At 49.4% G+C, this 13,415-nt stretch overlaps 1 protein-coding gene across 1 annotated transcript in view; it reads left to right on the forward strand.

Annotated features, from left to right (window-relative positions):
• The first annotated feature begins 41 nt into the window (after nt 1–41).
• Nucleotides 42–13,415, forward strand: part of ELAVL1 (ELAV like RNA binding protein 1) — a 45,441-nt gene continuing 32,067 nt past the window's right edge. The window contains exons 1-2 of the mRNA XM_026481260.4: nt 42–180; nt 12,107–12,294. Of these exons, the coding sequence (XP_026337045.1) occupies nt 12,123–12,294 (172 nt within the window). The 5' untranslated portion in view covers nt 42–180; nt 12,107–12,122. The remainder of the gene's footprint in view (nt 181–12,106; nt 12,295–13,415) is intronic.

Raw genomic sequence — 13,415 nt, forward strand, 5'->3', positions numbered from 1 at the left:
GGGGGGGCGTGTCCGGGCCGCGGGCCGGAGCGGGTCGTGCGCGCTGAGGAGGAGCCGCCGCCGCCGTCGCCGTCGCCGCTGCCGCCGCCGCCGCTACCGAGGCCGAGCGGAGCCGTTAGCGTCGCGCCGCCGCCGCCCGCCCGCCCCGGAGCAGCCCCGGGCTCGCCCGCCCGTGTCCAGGTGAGGCGGGGGCCTTCGGCGGCACCCGACGGGGTAGGCCGCGGCAGGCCTGAGCTCGCCTGGCCCGGCCGCGGGCGCCCGCGGGCCTGCACCGGCCGAGGCCCAGGCCGCACCGGGCCGGGAGGGGACGCGCGCTGGCCGCGGCGGGCGGGCGGGAGGGGGCCGGCCGGTGTGGGCGCCGGCGTCAGGCCCCGGGCCGGATTCCTCAGCCGCCGCGAGGGGCGGGCGAGGGGGACACAGCGTGGGCACGCGCCTGGCGGCCGGGCTCCGCGGCCGGGGCCCCAGCAGTCCTGGGAGCCGAGGAGCCGGGGGCGGGAGAGCGAAGCCAGAGGCGAGGGAGTGGGGTGAGCGCCTTCGGCGCGCAGAGGTCACGGCCCACGGGCTCGCTCCCCGGGGAAATCCTACAGATTCTTTTGTAGTCGTTGTCAGAGGACCGCGGTCGATCTGAGGTCCTTTTAGAAGTGTGCATACCTTTCAATATGTATGGGAGTCTTAGAAAAATATATATTTTTTTGAACGCCATCTCTAACAAAGCTGTTTTTGGGGCGTGGGACGTTGGGATTTGTAAAATATGTGTGTGTGTGTGTGTGTTGAAAACACAACCTGCACGCAATTGAACAATGGGGGATGGATGCTCTTCCTTTTCCGGTCTCCTCTACTGCTAGGTTTATTAAAATGGGTTCTGATACCTACTGTGTGCAGGGCAGGTGGAGAAGAACTTTTGCTTGCACTGCCCCTGGAGGGACAGAGCCCCCCCTTTACCAAAAGTATTCATGTAGGATCTGTATGGTCAGTGCTCCAGAAGTGGGAAAATGGGAAAGATGTTCCTACTGGAGAAGGATTTCACAACCTGGTCACTACTGACATTTTGGGTCTGATCACGCTTGATTGGGGTGGGGGTGGGGAGGATGTCCTGTGTATTGTAGGATGTTGAGTAGCATCCCACTAGATGCCGGGAGCATCTCTTCCCTTTCCTCCCCCTCAGCCCCCGCCCCCAGTTGTGAAGATCAAAAATGTCTTCAGATACTGCCAAAAGTAACACACACAGAGAACCACCACTGGAGTAAATGATCTTTTACTAAAAGTTCCACCAGCCACATATCTGATCCGTCGGGATCCCAAGAACTTGCACAAATCCAACTGTGGCAGCCTTAGTTTTCTTATCTGTAAAATGGAATGGAAAAATTGCTGTGCAGATTTAAGGGTGTGGAAAGCCCTTAGCAATGGCCTGAGCATGGTAAGCACTGAATAGATAATGTTATAAATAATCACCAGTACTTAATGAGGATTTACTATGGACTTGTCCCTTTACAGATCTTTATCTCCAGCCCTTGAGATAGGTGCTGTTGTAATTTCCATCTTCAGGACAAACCAACCAAGGTTTAGATGGGTTACTTGTTATGGCCAGTCTCGCACCTTAAGGTGGCCGAGGCAGGATTTGAACTCAGGCCCTCTGACTCAAAATCCTTACTCTTAACCATGAGATTTTATTGCTTTTATGATCACAGGTGTCCAGGGAATCCCGAGAGGAATTCCATTCAGTTGACATTGAATGTCTTTGTGCAAAGCTTTGTGCTGGGATCTGTTATAAAATTTTATGACTTCAGGGTCCGCAAAGAGACTGAGATATATGAACATCTCAAACTGTGGAAATAAATAATGTTTATGTTGAAGCACTGGTTTTGGGGGAGGCAGAGTTTTGGTTTGGATGTGTTGCGTCTGAGGTCATGGTGCAGCAAGTGGGAAACGAGAGAATTATGAAAATAATCTTTTTGCTGCTTGCTTTATTGCTTTTCTCACTCCCTGCTTCCCACCTCTATCCTTTCATACGCCAGCAAAAGTTGTCTTTTTAAAATGCAGGCCTGATCATCACTCCTGATTAAAAGTTTTCTGAGTGGAAAGAATTGTAATTTTTTTCACCTCTTTAGGTGACTTTAAAGTCAAAGTTTGGGATCCCAGTCTTGCACCCTCTAACCCTCCCTCCCTTTTGCATTTCACCTTCACCTGAACCTCCCACCCTCTCTGCCTATTGTCCCCACTGCCTAGAACTTCCCAGTTCTCCTCCACCTAGAGATCCTTTCCTCATGCTGCAGGGTGCAGCTCAGAGTTCACTTACCATTCGAAGCCTCCTCTGATTGGCACTCTCCATTTACCCGCCCTGGAGTCAACTAACTGTTCCCTCGCTTGTGTTCCCATCCCATTCAATTGAGTCAAATTAAATGCTGAATGGTGAGGAAAGTGTGGTTGCCACCTTTTGCCCCTAGGTGGCAATAGTGAAGCAGCGAGGCTGACCTGAGTCTGTAAGTGAGGGAAGACCAGAAGAAAGCAGCCTATAGAAGGGAAGTGAGTATTGCTTCCCTCCTTTAATCGACTCTCCCTGCCCCGCTGTTAGGCTCTCAGAGGCGGTGGTGATTACAGTGTGGGCAGATTGTTTTAGCCACAAGTGCGCTGAGGGTTATGCACTGGCTGATGTGGAAGCACAGAAAAGGAGACTGTTCACGTAGGCTTGGTGGGCAAAGAAGATCACAGAATGCTACCTGGAGGAGGCCAAGCATTGGGGGGGGGGTAGTTAGCCGGGCACAGACCACAGGGAACAGCTTTGCAAGCTGCAGGAACAGCATCTGCAAAAGCATGGAAGTGGGAACATCTTGGTTTGTTTTGGGAACCACTTGGGGTCTGGTCCTTTGGGGCAAGCAAAGTGAAGTAAGTAGTGGCAGAAGGACTCATGCAGCTGGTGTGCAGAGGGTGTTGTCCTGTAGACCAGGCCGGGGTAATTTTAGTCTACAAAGTGAAGGAGTTAGATCTGCACGCTGGAGGCAGAGTTGGAGGGAGACAATGTTGAAGGCCAGCAAGCCAGTTAGAAGGTAATCACTTTGCTCTGTGTAGGAAAAGCTGCAGATGTGACCCAGAGCTGTAGTGGTAGGGGAAGAGGGGGGATGAGTTTGAGACATGGTTGGGGGGTAAGAGACACAGGACTCTGGGTATTTAGATGTGGGACATGACCGAGCAAGAGAGGACAGCAATGGATGATTCTGGGTCTCTGCCTGAGTGACCAGTAGAAGGGTAGTGGTCAGGTAGAGAAACAGGGAAAGCAAGAGAAGGAGCAGTTTGAAATGTGGACACAGGAAAGCATACAGTGGATATACTGTGAAGCAGGAAGGGGACAGATGGCATTGTCCATGTCCGTACATGTTTGGGGGACTCACTTTTATGATTACTGTTGGTCCCACTTGACCCAGGGCTTCCATGTGCTTTGGCCAAGTCGATGGTCGCACTTTCGTAGGTTTAGGACATGAAATATGACTGCTTGTTCATGGTCATGGGGAACATGGAGAAGGGGAAGAAACTGCCTCCTTGAGGAACTTCCAACCTGAGCTGGGGAGAAGAGACCTATGTAGGTGTATGAGATGAAGTAGCAAAAGGGTAAAGCAGTGGGTCGTGACAGCATTGCGAGTGTTGAAAGAAAGGATTGTCCAGCGCTCAGTTTTTGTGTTTGATGAAAGAGCTGGTGTCCGTACTGGTCATTGTGATCAAAGAGGCATGGGCAGGAGTTTTCAGGTACAGCCAAAGGCCTGGGTGAATAAGAGAGGAGAGACAAAGAGGTCTGGAAGCCTGAGTGGACTGGTTTGGGCAGGCAGAGAGGGTTGAGAAGGTGAACTTAGAGGTAAGTCTAGAAAAGTATGTCAGGGTCAGGTGGTAGAGGGTTTCTGGGTACAGTCGAGAGGTGATCTTGGAAGTTTGTTTTTTGGGGGGAGACTTAAGGATGGATGGACTGGTCAAGATGCTTTTGTGGTACGAGGTGGCCTGGTAATGGCCTGAACATGAGGGCTGGGACTGGGACTGTTCCTTTAACTCATACACCCAGTACCTTGCTCCGTGCTTGGCACATGGTTGGCACTCCATGTTTACTTGGGGAAGGGAGGGCCAGAAGGGGGCTCAAGAGTGACTGGACCCAACCACCCACCAAAGAGACATCTCTACTGGAGAAAAGATTCACAGAGGGGGAAACAGAAAGCAGAGGAGTGGTTTGGAGGGAAAAGGCCCAGTTGGGTTTGGAGAGACTGGGTTTGAAATAATCATGTGACAGGGAGGCCATTTGGGAGTCTGTCTAGGCAAGAGATAACAGGGACCTGAACCAGGGTAGTGGCAGAGAGATGGGATAGAAGGAGATATATTTCCAATGTGCAACTGGCAGGATTTGGTGTCTGCTTAGGTATGGGGGACAAATGTGTCCTGCCGCCAGAGGAAGCAATTCAGGGGGAGGAAGAGGCTTGAAGAGGGGGACAGGGACAGAAGGAGAGGACCTGAAGGAGCCTGCAGTTGGAGACTGGGAGGTCAAGGAGGCACATGTTCCCCTCAGTTTTGTAAATGAAGTAGGAGGAAGGGGGCGGGGCTGGAATAAGGTTTGTATCTCTTGTGGGCAGACTGAGAGGCCAGTTGACCCATCCGAGCTGGTGTGTGCAGTTGGTGGTGATGAGCATAGACTAGCAACAAGGTCTTCCATACATGTGGGGCTGCGGTCATGAGCCCTGACTGGTGTGACTCCCTGTGACTTCTATGGAGCCCGGGCCCATTAGAAATGGCTTCAACGGTTTGGATCATTTCCAATGTCCTGGGGCAAAGAGTCAAAGTGTTCTTTAGTGGGCCTGGAGGCCGGTGAAGTGGCCACTTGCCAAGTGTCAGGAACTGTACTGGGTGCTGCAAAGCAGGGGGTACCATCCCCATTTTGCAGAAAAGGAGACTGAGGCTCCAGGAAAGGAAGTGTGATATCCACAGTCGTTCAGCTGATTAGCAGTAGGGTTAGTATTGGAGCGCAGGTCTATCAGACTCCGCAGCCCAGGAGTTTTTTCTGCCCTGCCATGTTGCTCTGCAGTTCTGTGTGAGAGCCCTGGAGTGGCCTTGACCAGCCAGGAAGGGGCCAGAACTCTAACAGGGCTGTGGAGCCAGTCGTGTCCCCGCAGGCCTGCAGAGCACTTGGACTGGGCCAGACACTGCCTGCACCTGATCTGCTTCTACCCTGAGCTTTTCAGCCTAGCGGATATTGAATTGCTGTGACCTAGCTGTGGCTGGCCCAGTCAGGTGGCTCTCCCCGCTGTGGGCTGCAGGAAGGGACAAGTAAGGCAATAGGTACCCCGTTCACTTAAGCCCTCACCTTGCATAGCAGTTATCGCTGGGTCAGGTGGTACATTCACTTTTTCTCTGGCACCCAGAGTGTTTCCTGGGTGACCTGACATTCCTGAGGCTTTTACCTTGGAGAACTCAGAATTTTACATCTGGAAGGGACCTTAGAAGTAATTGAGTCCAAGCCCCATCATGTGATGTATGAAGTGTCAAGGTTGAGCCTGAGGATATATTTGACTGTTCTAGTTTTGCTCTGGCTTGAGTAGTTCAGCGATGCTGCTCTGTGAATATCAAATGAGACAGAATCTCATGGGTGCCTAATGGGAACTAGTTTTGCTGCTTTACATGTGTATTACCTGTGAAAGTTTTTACGTCGTTTATGCACGTCTCTTCCCTGTACATAGTGGTTATACTACTGATGCGAACAGCATTGCTGAAGTCACACAGACAACCAGGATTGTTGAAAATAGTGTAATGGGGCTGAAAACCCTCAGAGGTCATCCAAACAGGACTTCTCCATGATACATGCAGTTACTGGAAACATTTCCAACTCAGCAGGAATTACTTTGCTAAACTAAATTTTCCTTTTCGCTCCCTGCAATTGAGTTTGATTCTGTGGGATGGGATGGGACCATCCTAGAAAAGTAAGGTACTGGGGCGCCTGGGTGGCTCAGTTGGTTGAGTGTCTGGCTCTTGGTTTCAGCTCAGGTTGTGATCTTGGGGTCGTGGGGTTGAGCCCCCGTGTTGGGATCCGTGCTCAGCATGGAGTCTGCTTATCCCTCTTCTGCCCCTTCTGCCCCTCCCCCATTTGCTCTTGCACTCTCACTTTCTCTCTAAAATAGATCAATAAATCTTTAAAAAAAAAAAAAAAGAAAGAAAGAAAAGTAAGGTACTGAACATATTAAGACTGTTAGTGCAGGCACAGCGGTTAAGCGTCTGCCTTCGGCTCAGGGCGTGATCCCGGCGTTATGGGATCGAGCCCCACGTCAGGCTCCTCCGCTATGAGCCTGCTTCTTCCTCTCCCACTCCCCTGCTTGTGTTCCCTCTCTCGCTGGCTGTCTCTATCTCTGTTAAATAAATAAACTCTTAAAAAAAAAAAAAAGTATATAAAAAAAAAAAAAGACTGTTAGTGCAATTGCCCTTTAACATAAAGTGGCCAATACACATGATTCCCAGGTGATTCTAAGGCTTGGTATCTGTCCATCTCCCACCCCACTGGCCCTCCAGGGCTCTCACCAACGACGTGGATGAAAAACAAACAAATAGTTAGAGTGAATCATGCATCCCGAAAGCTTTGGGCTAAATGGTGTACAGGCCCAGGGAACTAGAGCAACCTATTGTCCAGGGGGGACGTGTCACAGGTAAGTGAGGAGGTGATGGAGGGGACAGACAGTCTCTGCAAAGGGAGCAGCCAGAACAGAGGCATGGAAATAGGAAGGTCTGCAGCACGCCAGGGAAGAAGCTAGAGTGAAGGGCCGCATCTCGAAGAGGGGAGACTGTTCTGTAGTGACAGTTGGAAGCCTGGTACTGCCATTATGAACAGTGCCATGGCTGACCCTGAGCAAAGTAATGAAGCCTCTGAGCCTCAGTGGGTGGGGCCACCATGGACAGGGGACTCCGAATGTGTTGACCTGGAGGAGTCTCTGTGGAGAGACCCCCGAGTGAGAGGAGACGGCCTGGCGAAGCCAAGAGGCGGCCAGAAGTGGCTACACCTTGGAAGTCACTGATGGTCAGGCAGAGACGAAGGCCCAGCTGTAGTTGGTGCTTGACGGAAGCTGGCTTGGCCCCGGCTTAGCGATGTGGATTTGGAAAGGTCCAGGGTGGGGGGGGGCATGGAGAGCAGGGTGGAAGGGCTCTGAAGTGTTGAGAAACTGTGCTTTTGGGGTTCGGGTTCTGCATCGTTGCCGTTTGACCCGAGAACTGGGCCCGTAGAAGCTGCTCAGCCTCACCCGGGGCGGCAGGAGGAGGCCGCCTGCTGTGGAATCAGGTTTACTTTGTAGATCTTTTTAAAATTTATTTTCGAAATTCTGGTGTAGAGTTCTTTGAGTTTTGACAAATGCATAGAGTCATGTTACTACCTCCACCATCAAGACATGGGAATTTACACCCCCCCGCAAGAAACAAAAGTACTCTCTTGGCTCCCCCTGTGTACTCAGCACCCCCCTTGCTCCCTGCCGCTGGCCACCACTGAGCCATCCCTACGGTTTTGCCTTTTCCATAATGGACTCTTGTAGTACACAGCCTCGGAGTCGGGCTTCTTGGGCTTCTTTGACTCCACGAAATGTACTTGAGATTGATTCAAGTCGTGTGAATAGTAGCGCTTTTCTTATTGGCAGGCAGAACTCCATTGGGTAGCCTTCCCTAGTCTAGCCACTGATGGCTTGAAGGGCATTTGGGGTGCTCCAGTTTGGGGCGTTCCTGAATAAAGCTGCTAAAAACACTCGTGTGGGTTTTTGTATGAACATAGGTTTGCATTTCTCTTATATGACTACTAGTATGGGGTTGCTGGTCTTTTGGAAAGTGTATGTTTAACTTTTAAGAAACTGTCCATACTTTTTCTAAAGTGGCTTTAACATTTTTATGTTTCTGCCAGCAATGCATGAAAATTCTGGTTTCTCCACATCCTCACCAGAACTTGATATTGTCTGTTTTGTTGTTGTTTGCCTGCTTTTGTTTTATTTTGGTTTAACAGTTCTAAATGGGTGGGGTTATCATGGTTCTCGTTCCAGTTTTAATCTGCATTTCCATAGTAACTAATAATGTCGAAGGTCTTTTCATATGTCTGTTTGCCGTCGTATATCATTTTTGGTGCATTGTTTGTTCACATCTTTGGACATCTTTAAGATTAGGTGGTTTTCTTATTAAGTTTTGAGAGTTAAAATATGTTCGGAATGCAAGTCCTTTTTCAGGTATGTGATTTGCAAATATTTTCTTCCCCTCTGTGGACTATAAGTTTAGAGCAAAAGTTGTACATTTCGATGATATCCAGTTTATCGGGTTTTTTTTTTAAAGATTTTATTTATTTATTCGACAGAGATAGAGACAGCCAGCGAGAGAGGGAACACAAGCAGGGAGAGTGGGAGAGGAAGAAGCAGGCTCATAGCGGAAGAGCCTGATGTGGGGCTCGATCCCATATCGGCGGGATCACACCCTGAGCCGAAGGCAGACGCTTAACCGCTGTGCCACCCAGGCGCCCCTATCAGTTTTTAAAAAATGGATTGTGCTTTTGGTGTCGTATCTCAGAAATCTTTGCCTCACCCAATGTCACAGAGATTTTCTCTTAGAAAGTTTCTGTTTTTACATTTTAGAACAGAGGTCGGCACACTTTTTCTGTAAAGAGCCAGATGGTAAATATTTTCAGCTTTCTGGGCCATATGGTCTCTGTCACAACTACTCAACTCTGTCACTGTAGTGCAAAAGCAGCCACAGACAATACATAAACAAATGAGAATAGCTATGTGCCAATAAAACTTTATTTATAAAAACAGGTGGTGGGCCAGATTTGGTCCACACACCATGGTTTGCCAACCACTGTTTTAGAAAGTCATCTTTTTACCAGGCATAGAAGACACCCCACTCTGAATAATTAGAATGGGGTAATTATTGCCCAGTTCATCATCCCTGAAAGCAGTGGGAGGGAGAAGGCAGGAGAGTAGGTGCCTAACTGAGAACAAAGGTGAGGAGAGGGAGGGATGAAGAAGAACAAAGAAAGGAAGAAGAGAAATGTTTGAATCACATTTCGAGCAAACTTCATTGTGCATTTTAATTTTTCAGAGTTAACCCTTACACTTTGGTTCAGGCTTCAGCAAATGTGTATGTTTGTTTTTGAGCTAATGATCTATCTTAAAGCCTCACTTTAACAGATCTGAGGAGTTTTTCAAGATTCAGCACATTAATGCTGGTGGTCCCATGCTTTCTACTAAAAATTGTTTTTTATTTAATTCATATTTAGGTTATATCCAGCATTTTACTTGCACCATCTATGGGGTCGTGTTGTCCTCACGCATATTCCCTGCATGCATGTGATTATTTCTGGAAAACAGATTCCCACAATTCTGAATCCTAGGATAGCTTTCTTTCTTTTTTTTTTTTTTTTTTAAAGATTTTATTTATTTATGTGACAGAGAGACAGCCAGCGAGAGAGGGAACACAGCAGGGGGAGTGGGAGAGGAAGAAGCAGGCTCCCAACGGAGGAGCCCGATGTGGGACTCGATCCCGGAACGCCAGGATCACGCCCTGAGCTGAAGGCAGACGCTTTAACGACTGCGCTACCCAGGCGCCCCTTAGGATAGCTTTCATATTAAACCACAGGTTATCCTCCAAAAGGGTTGTACCATTTCACACTTGTATCCACGGTGTACCAGGGTGTTTGTCCCCTTTATCCTTCTTTCCCCTAGATTTTATTCATTCTGGGCAGTCTTGTATCTGACTGACAGAAGGTGGTGGCATCTCTTTTGACTTCACATTTTCCTCATTATTTGTGAATTTGAGCTCTTCCTGGTTTATTAACATTTGAATTGCTGGCATCTCTCGGTTGCGGCTCATATCCTTTGTCCACTTCTCTGTTAGGGATGTGTCTTTTTTCTGATGAGTTTATAGACTCTCGGAATCAAGTGGTCCCAGCGTTGGGAGTGTTGACATTTGGGGCTGGACAATTCTTGGTTGTGGGGGCCATCCTGGGCCTTGTGGGATGTTTGTAACACCACTGGCTTCTACCCACTAGGTTCCAGTGGCACACCACCACCCACAGTTGTGGTAACCAGAAATGTCTCCAGACATGGCCCGGTGTCCCCTGGGGGGCCGAATCACCCACTCTGAGAACCACTGGCCTAAATAATGTAATAGGTAGCGAGCGTTTTCTCCCAAGTCTGCTGCTTGTCTGTGTATGGTGCCTTTTACCATATAGAACTTCATAATCTTAGGAAGTCTGACTTTCTAATCTTTTCTGGCTTTGGATGTTAACCTATTTTATAAAGAACAGGGAGCAGAGAACATTTTCAAATAAATAAAATAAATGCTGGAAGAGTGTACTAACTTTGCACGTTGTGTATGGTCTGAAGCAAATCAGGAGGTGGAAAGGTAGAGAAGTCCCACCTGTTTCCAGCAGGGGGGAGAAAGACTCCACACCTAAGTCCTCTCTCAGCGCTGACTCGGAGGAGGTGGGAACTGTGTTCAGGTTTTTATATAACCGCTGGCAAGGCTATTTTTAAAGAAAGCTGAGTGCTCCTGACAGTGGGCACTGGGTTTTCAAGCATAAAAGCAGGGCTGGGCGGAAGGGATCCGGAGAAAGGGGTGGGCTGCCCCCGAGACCTCCCAGCTGGTGGGCCACAGGGCCTTTTTCTGGTGGTGACACTTAAGACCCATGCTTGTGAGTGCCTGCATATTTAGAGGCAGGGACATGAGACATCTTAGATGAGGCGGCCGCACACAGCAGTACTTGTGAGCAAGCCCAGCGTGAGTTGCGCTTTCAGAAGAGTGGTCCTGATGCTCTTGGCTGCATTGATCCAGACTCTCCTCTGAAGCCATCACTGTGCTGTGATGTTTGTCACTGAGAGTGAAGACTTCTGCAGGCAGCTAAGGGCATTCCAAAGCTTGCAAGCTTTGAAGACCACATTCCTCCAACTGGTAGAGAAACCCTAACCTCTTCCCCAGCTTAGTTGCTATGGCCTTTGGAATAAAGGGATGCAAGCAACTGTTGTCTCCCTGCTTGAGGACAGAGACGAGGTGCCTGAGTCGGGGTGCTCAGGTGCACATCGCGGACTCCTCAGTACCCAGCTGCACCAGGAGTGCACGCAGAGATGAGAGAAGGCGATCAGGAATCTTTGGAAAGCTCTTGAGACAACGCGAACACTTTTCACAGGAGCTTGAATAACGGTGCTGAAATTGTTTGTAGGTGTTTTGTTTTTTCAAGTAAGCTCTACGCCCAACAGGGGCTTGAAGTCATGACCCTGAGATCAAGAGTCGCACGCTCCACTGACTGAGCCGGCCAGATGCCCCTCTTTGTAGGGTGTTTGAAGCCCCCTAGTAAGTAGAAATGGGTGAGCTTGAAGTTCTTTTGTTTTAGAGCAGTTTTAGGTTTACAGAAAGCCTGCGAAGAAAGTACAGAGCGGGTTTCCATATCCGCCTCCTCCAACACGAAGTCTTCCCTATTAGTGACATCTTGTGTCCACGTGATATTTTGCTAGAATCGACGAGCCAATACTGATACGTATCAGCTCAAGCCCATAGTTTGCCATCGGGTTCAGTCTTTGTGTTGTACATTCTGTGGGTTTGCGCAGATGTGTAATAACCTGTGTCCACTGTGACAGGATCATGCAGATAGTTTCACTGCCCTAAAAATCCTCTGTGCTTCCCTCGTTCCTTCCTCCCTCCTTCCCTTCTAACCCCTGACAACCACTGGTTTTCTTACTGGCCCTAGAGTTTCATCTTTTCCACGATGTCCTATAATTGGGGTCACACAGTGTGTAGCCTTTCAGACTTAGCAATATGCATTTAAGGCCTCCCCAAGTCTCCGGCCTCATAGCTCGTTTCTTCCTATCACAGAGTAACACTCCGTTGTGTGCAGGCAGCAGACAGTTGGAGTTCGTTTCTTTGTTCACCCACTGAAGGGCGTGTTGGTTGCTTCCAGTCTCAGGGCAATTATGAATAAAGCCGCCATAAATACCCACATGCAGGTTTTTATGTGGACATTAAGTTGAACTTGTAGTGTTGAAAAGAAAAATCCCAAGTGCTAGTCATTCGTTTTGCCTTAACATTCTGCAATATGGATGTTTGCAATTTACTTGATTTTTCTCCCCCTCCGCAGATTTTTAAAAAATACAATGTCTAATGGTTATGAAGACCACATGGCCGAAGACTGCAGGGATGATATCGGGAGAACGAATTTAATTGTCAACTACCTCCCTCAGAACATGACCCAGGATGAGTTACGGAGTCTGTTCAGCAGTATCGGTGAAGTCGAATCTGCAAAACTCATTCGGGATAAAGTAGCAGGTAAAGAAACCAAGAGGGTTTGTAAGGGGGACTTGGGGCCGTCCCACTAGGCCCTGGCTTCCTTGCCCGCGGCTCTGCAGCATTCCTTAGGGCGGAAGAGCTGCAGTCTTGCAGGGGTGGTTGTCAAGTTTCATTGTTATCTCAGGCTGTATTTTGCCACCGCCCTGGTGGCAGATTGGACATAGGTTCCCAAAAAAGGAAAAGCTCATCGTAAGACAGAGCACGTACAAAGTGAGACAGTGGGAGGGGAGGGAAGACGAGGGGACACCAGAAATGGGGACGGCTCTAAGAGCTGGAAGAGACCAAAGAACATGAGTGATAGCCCGGCCTGGCTCGGTGCCATGCGTGGAAGGGACTCTGGCCCAGGCAGGCCCATCCTTGTCTTCCTGGGTCCCCGTGCCTGGTCAGGCCCATGGCAGAACACGGAGTATCCCCATGGACAGCCCTTCATTGGCTCTGGGCTGTGCTGTTTGCTGTCACGCCATCAGCTGGAACAGCTGAAACACACTGAGTTTGAACTCTTGGGGGGCTAGAGCAGGGCCACAGATCAACAGGCAGGCTATACGGTTGGATGCCAGTTGAGAGCCCTGCTCCCCCACTGCCTCCACGCGCGACCTCTGAGCCTCAGTGTCCCCAGACATAAAGTGGGGATGGTGACTCCTACATCCTGATGCTTAACTACCTCATAAGGACTTGCAGACATCTGGGAAGGCCGTCCTTACCGAGCAGCCTCCAACCCAAGAGCATGATTTCAAGGAGGAAAACTTGGAAAGATCAGGTGCTACGAAGCACTTCCTTCCTTTTCTCCCCAGGGAGGAACATCGTTTTAGGGAGCTGCCCTCCTCCTCCTCCTCCCCTTCTGCCTCCTCCTCCCTTTCTTCTCCCCACCCCCATCGTCTTTCTTTATCCTTCTTCCTCTCTGCTCTGCTCTGGTGAGCTGAGGAATGGGCAGAACTCCCCCCACCGCCCAGGAAGGCTCTGGCTGCCACTCTGGGTTGTGAGACTATGATTCTGTACACTGAAAACTAATTAAAAGTTGAAAATGAAAAAAACTTTATTATGGAAATAAGATAATATCTTGTATTCTGATCTGCATAAAAATAGAGTAATATATTGAACCC

This window comes from Ursus arctos, unplaced genomic scaffold (genome assembly GCF_023065955.2).
Source record: "Ursus arctos isolate Adak ecotype North America unplaced genomic scaffold, UrsArc2.0 scaffold_14, whole genome shotgun sequence".
Lineage (NCBI taxonomy): Eukaryota > Metazoa > Chordata > Mammalia > Carnivora > Ursidae > Ursus > Ursus arctos.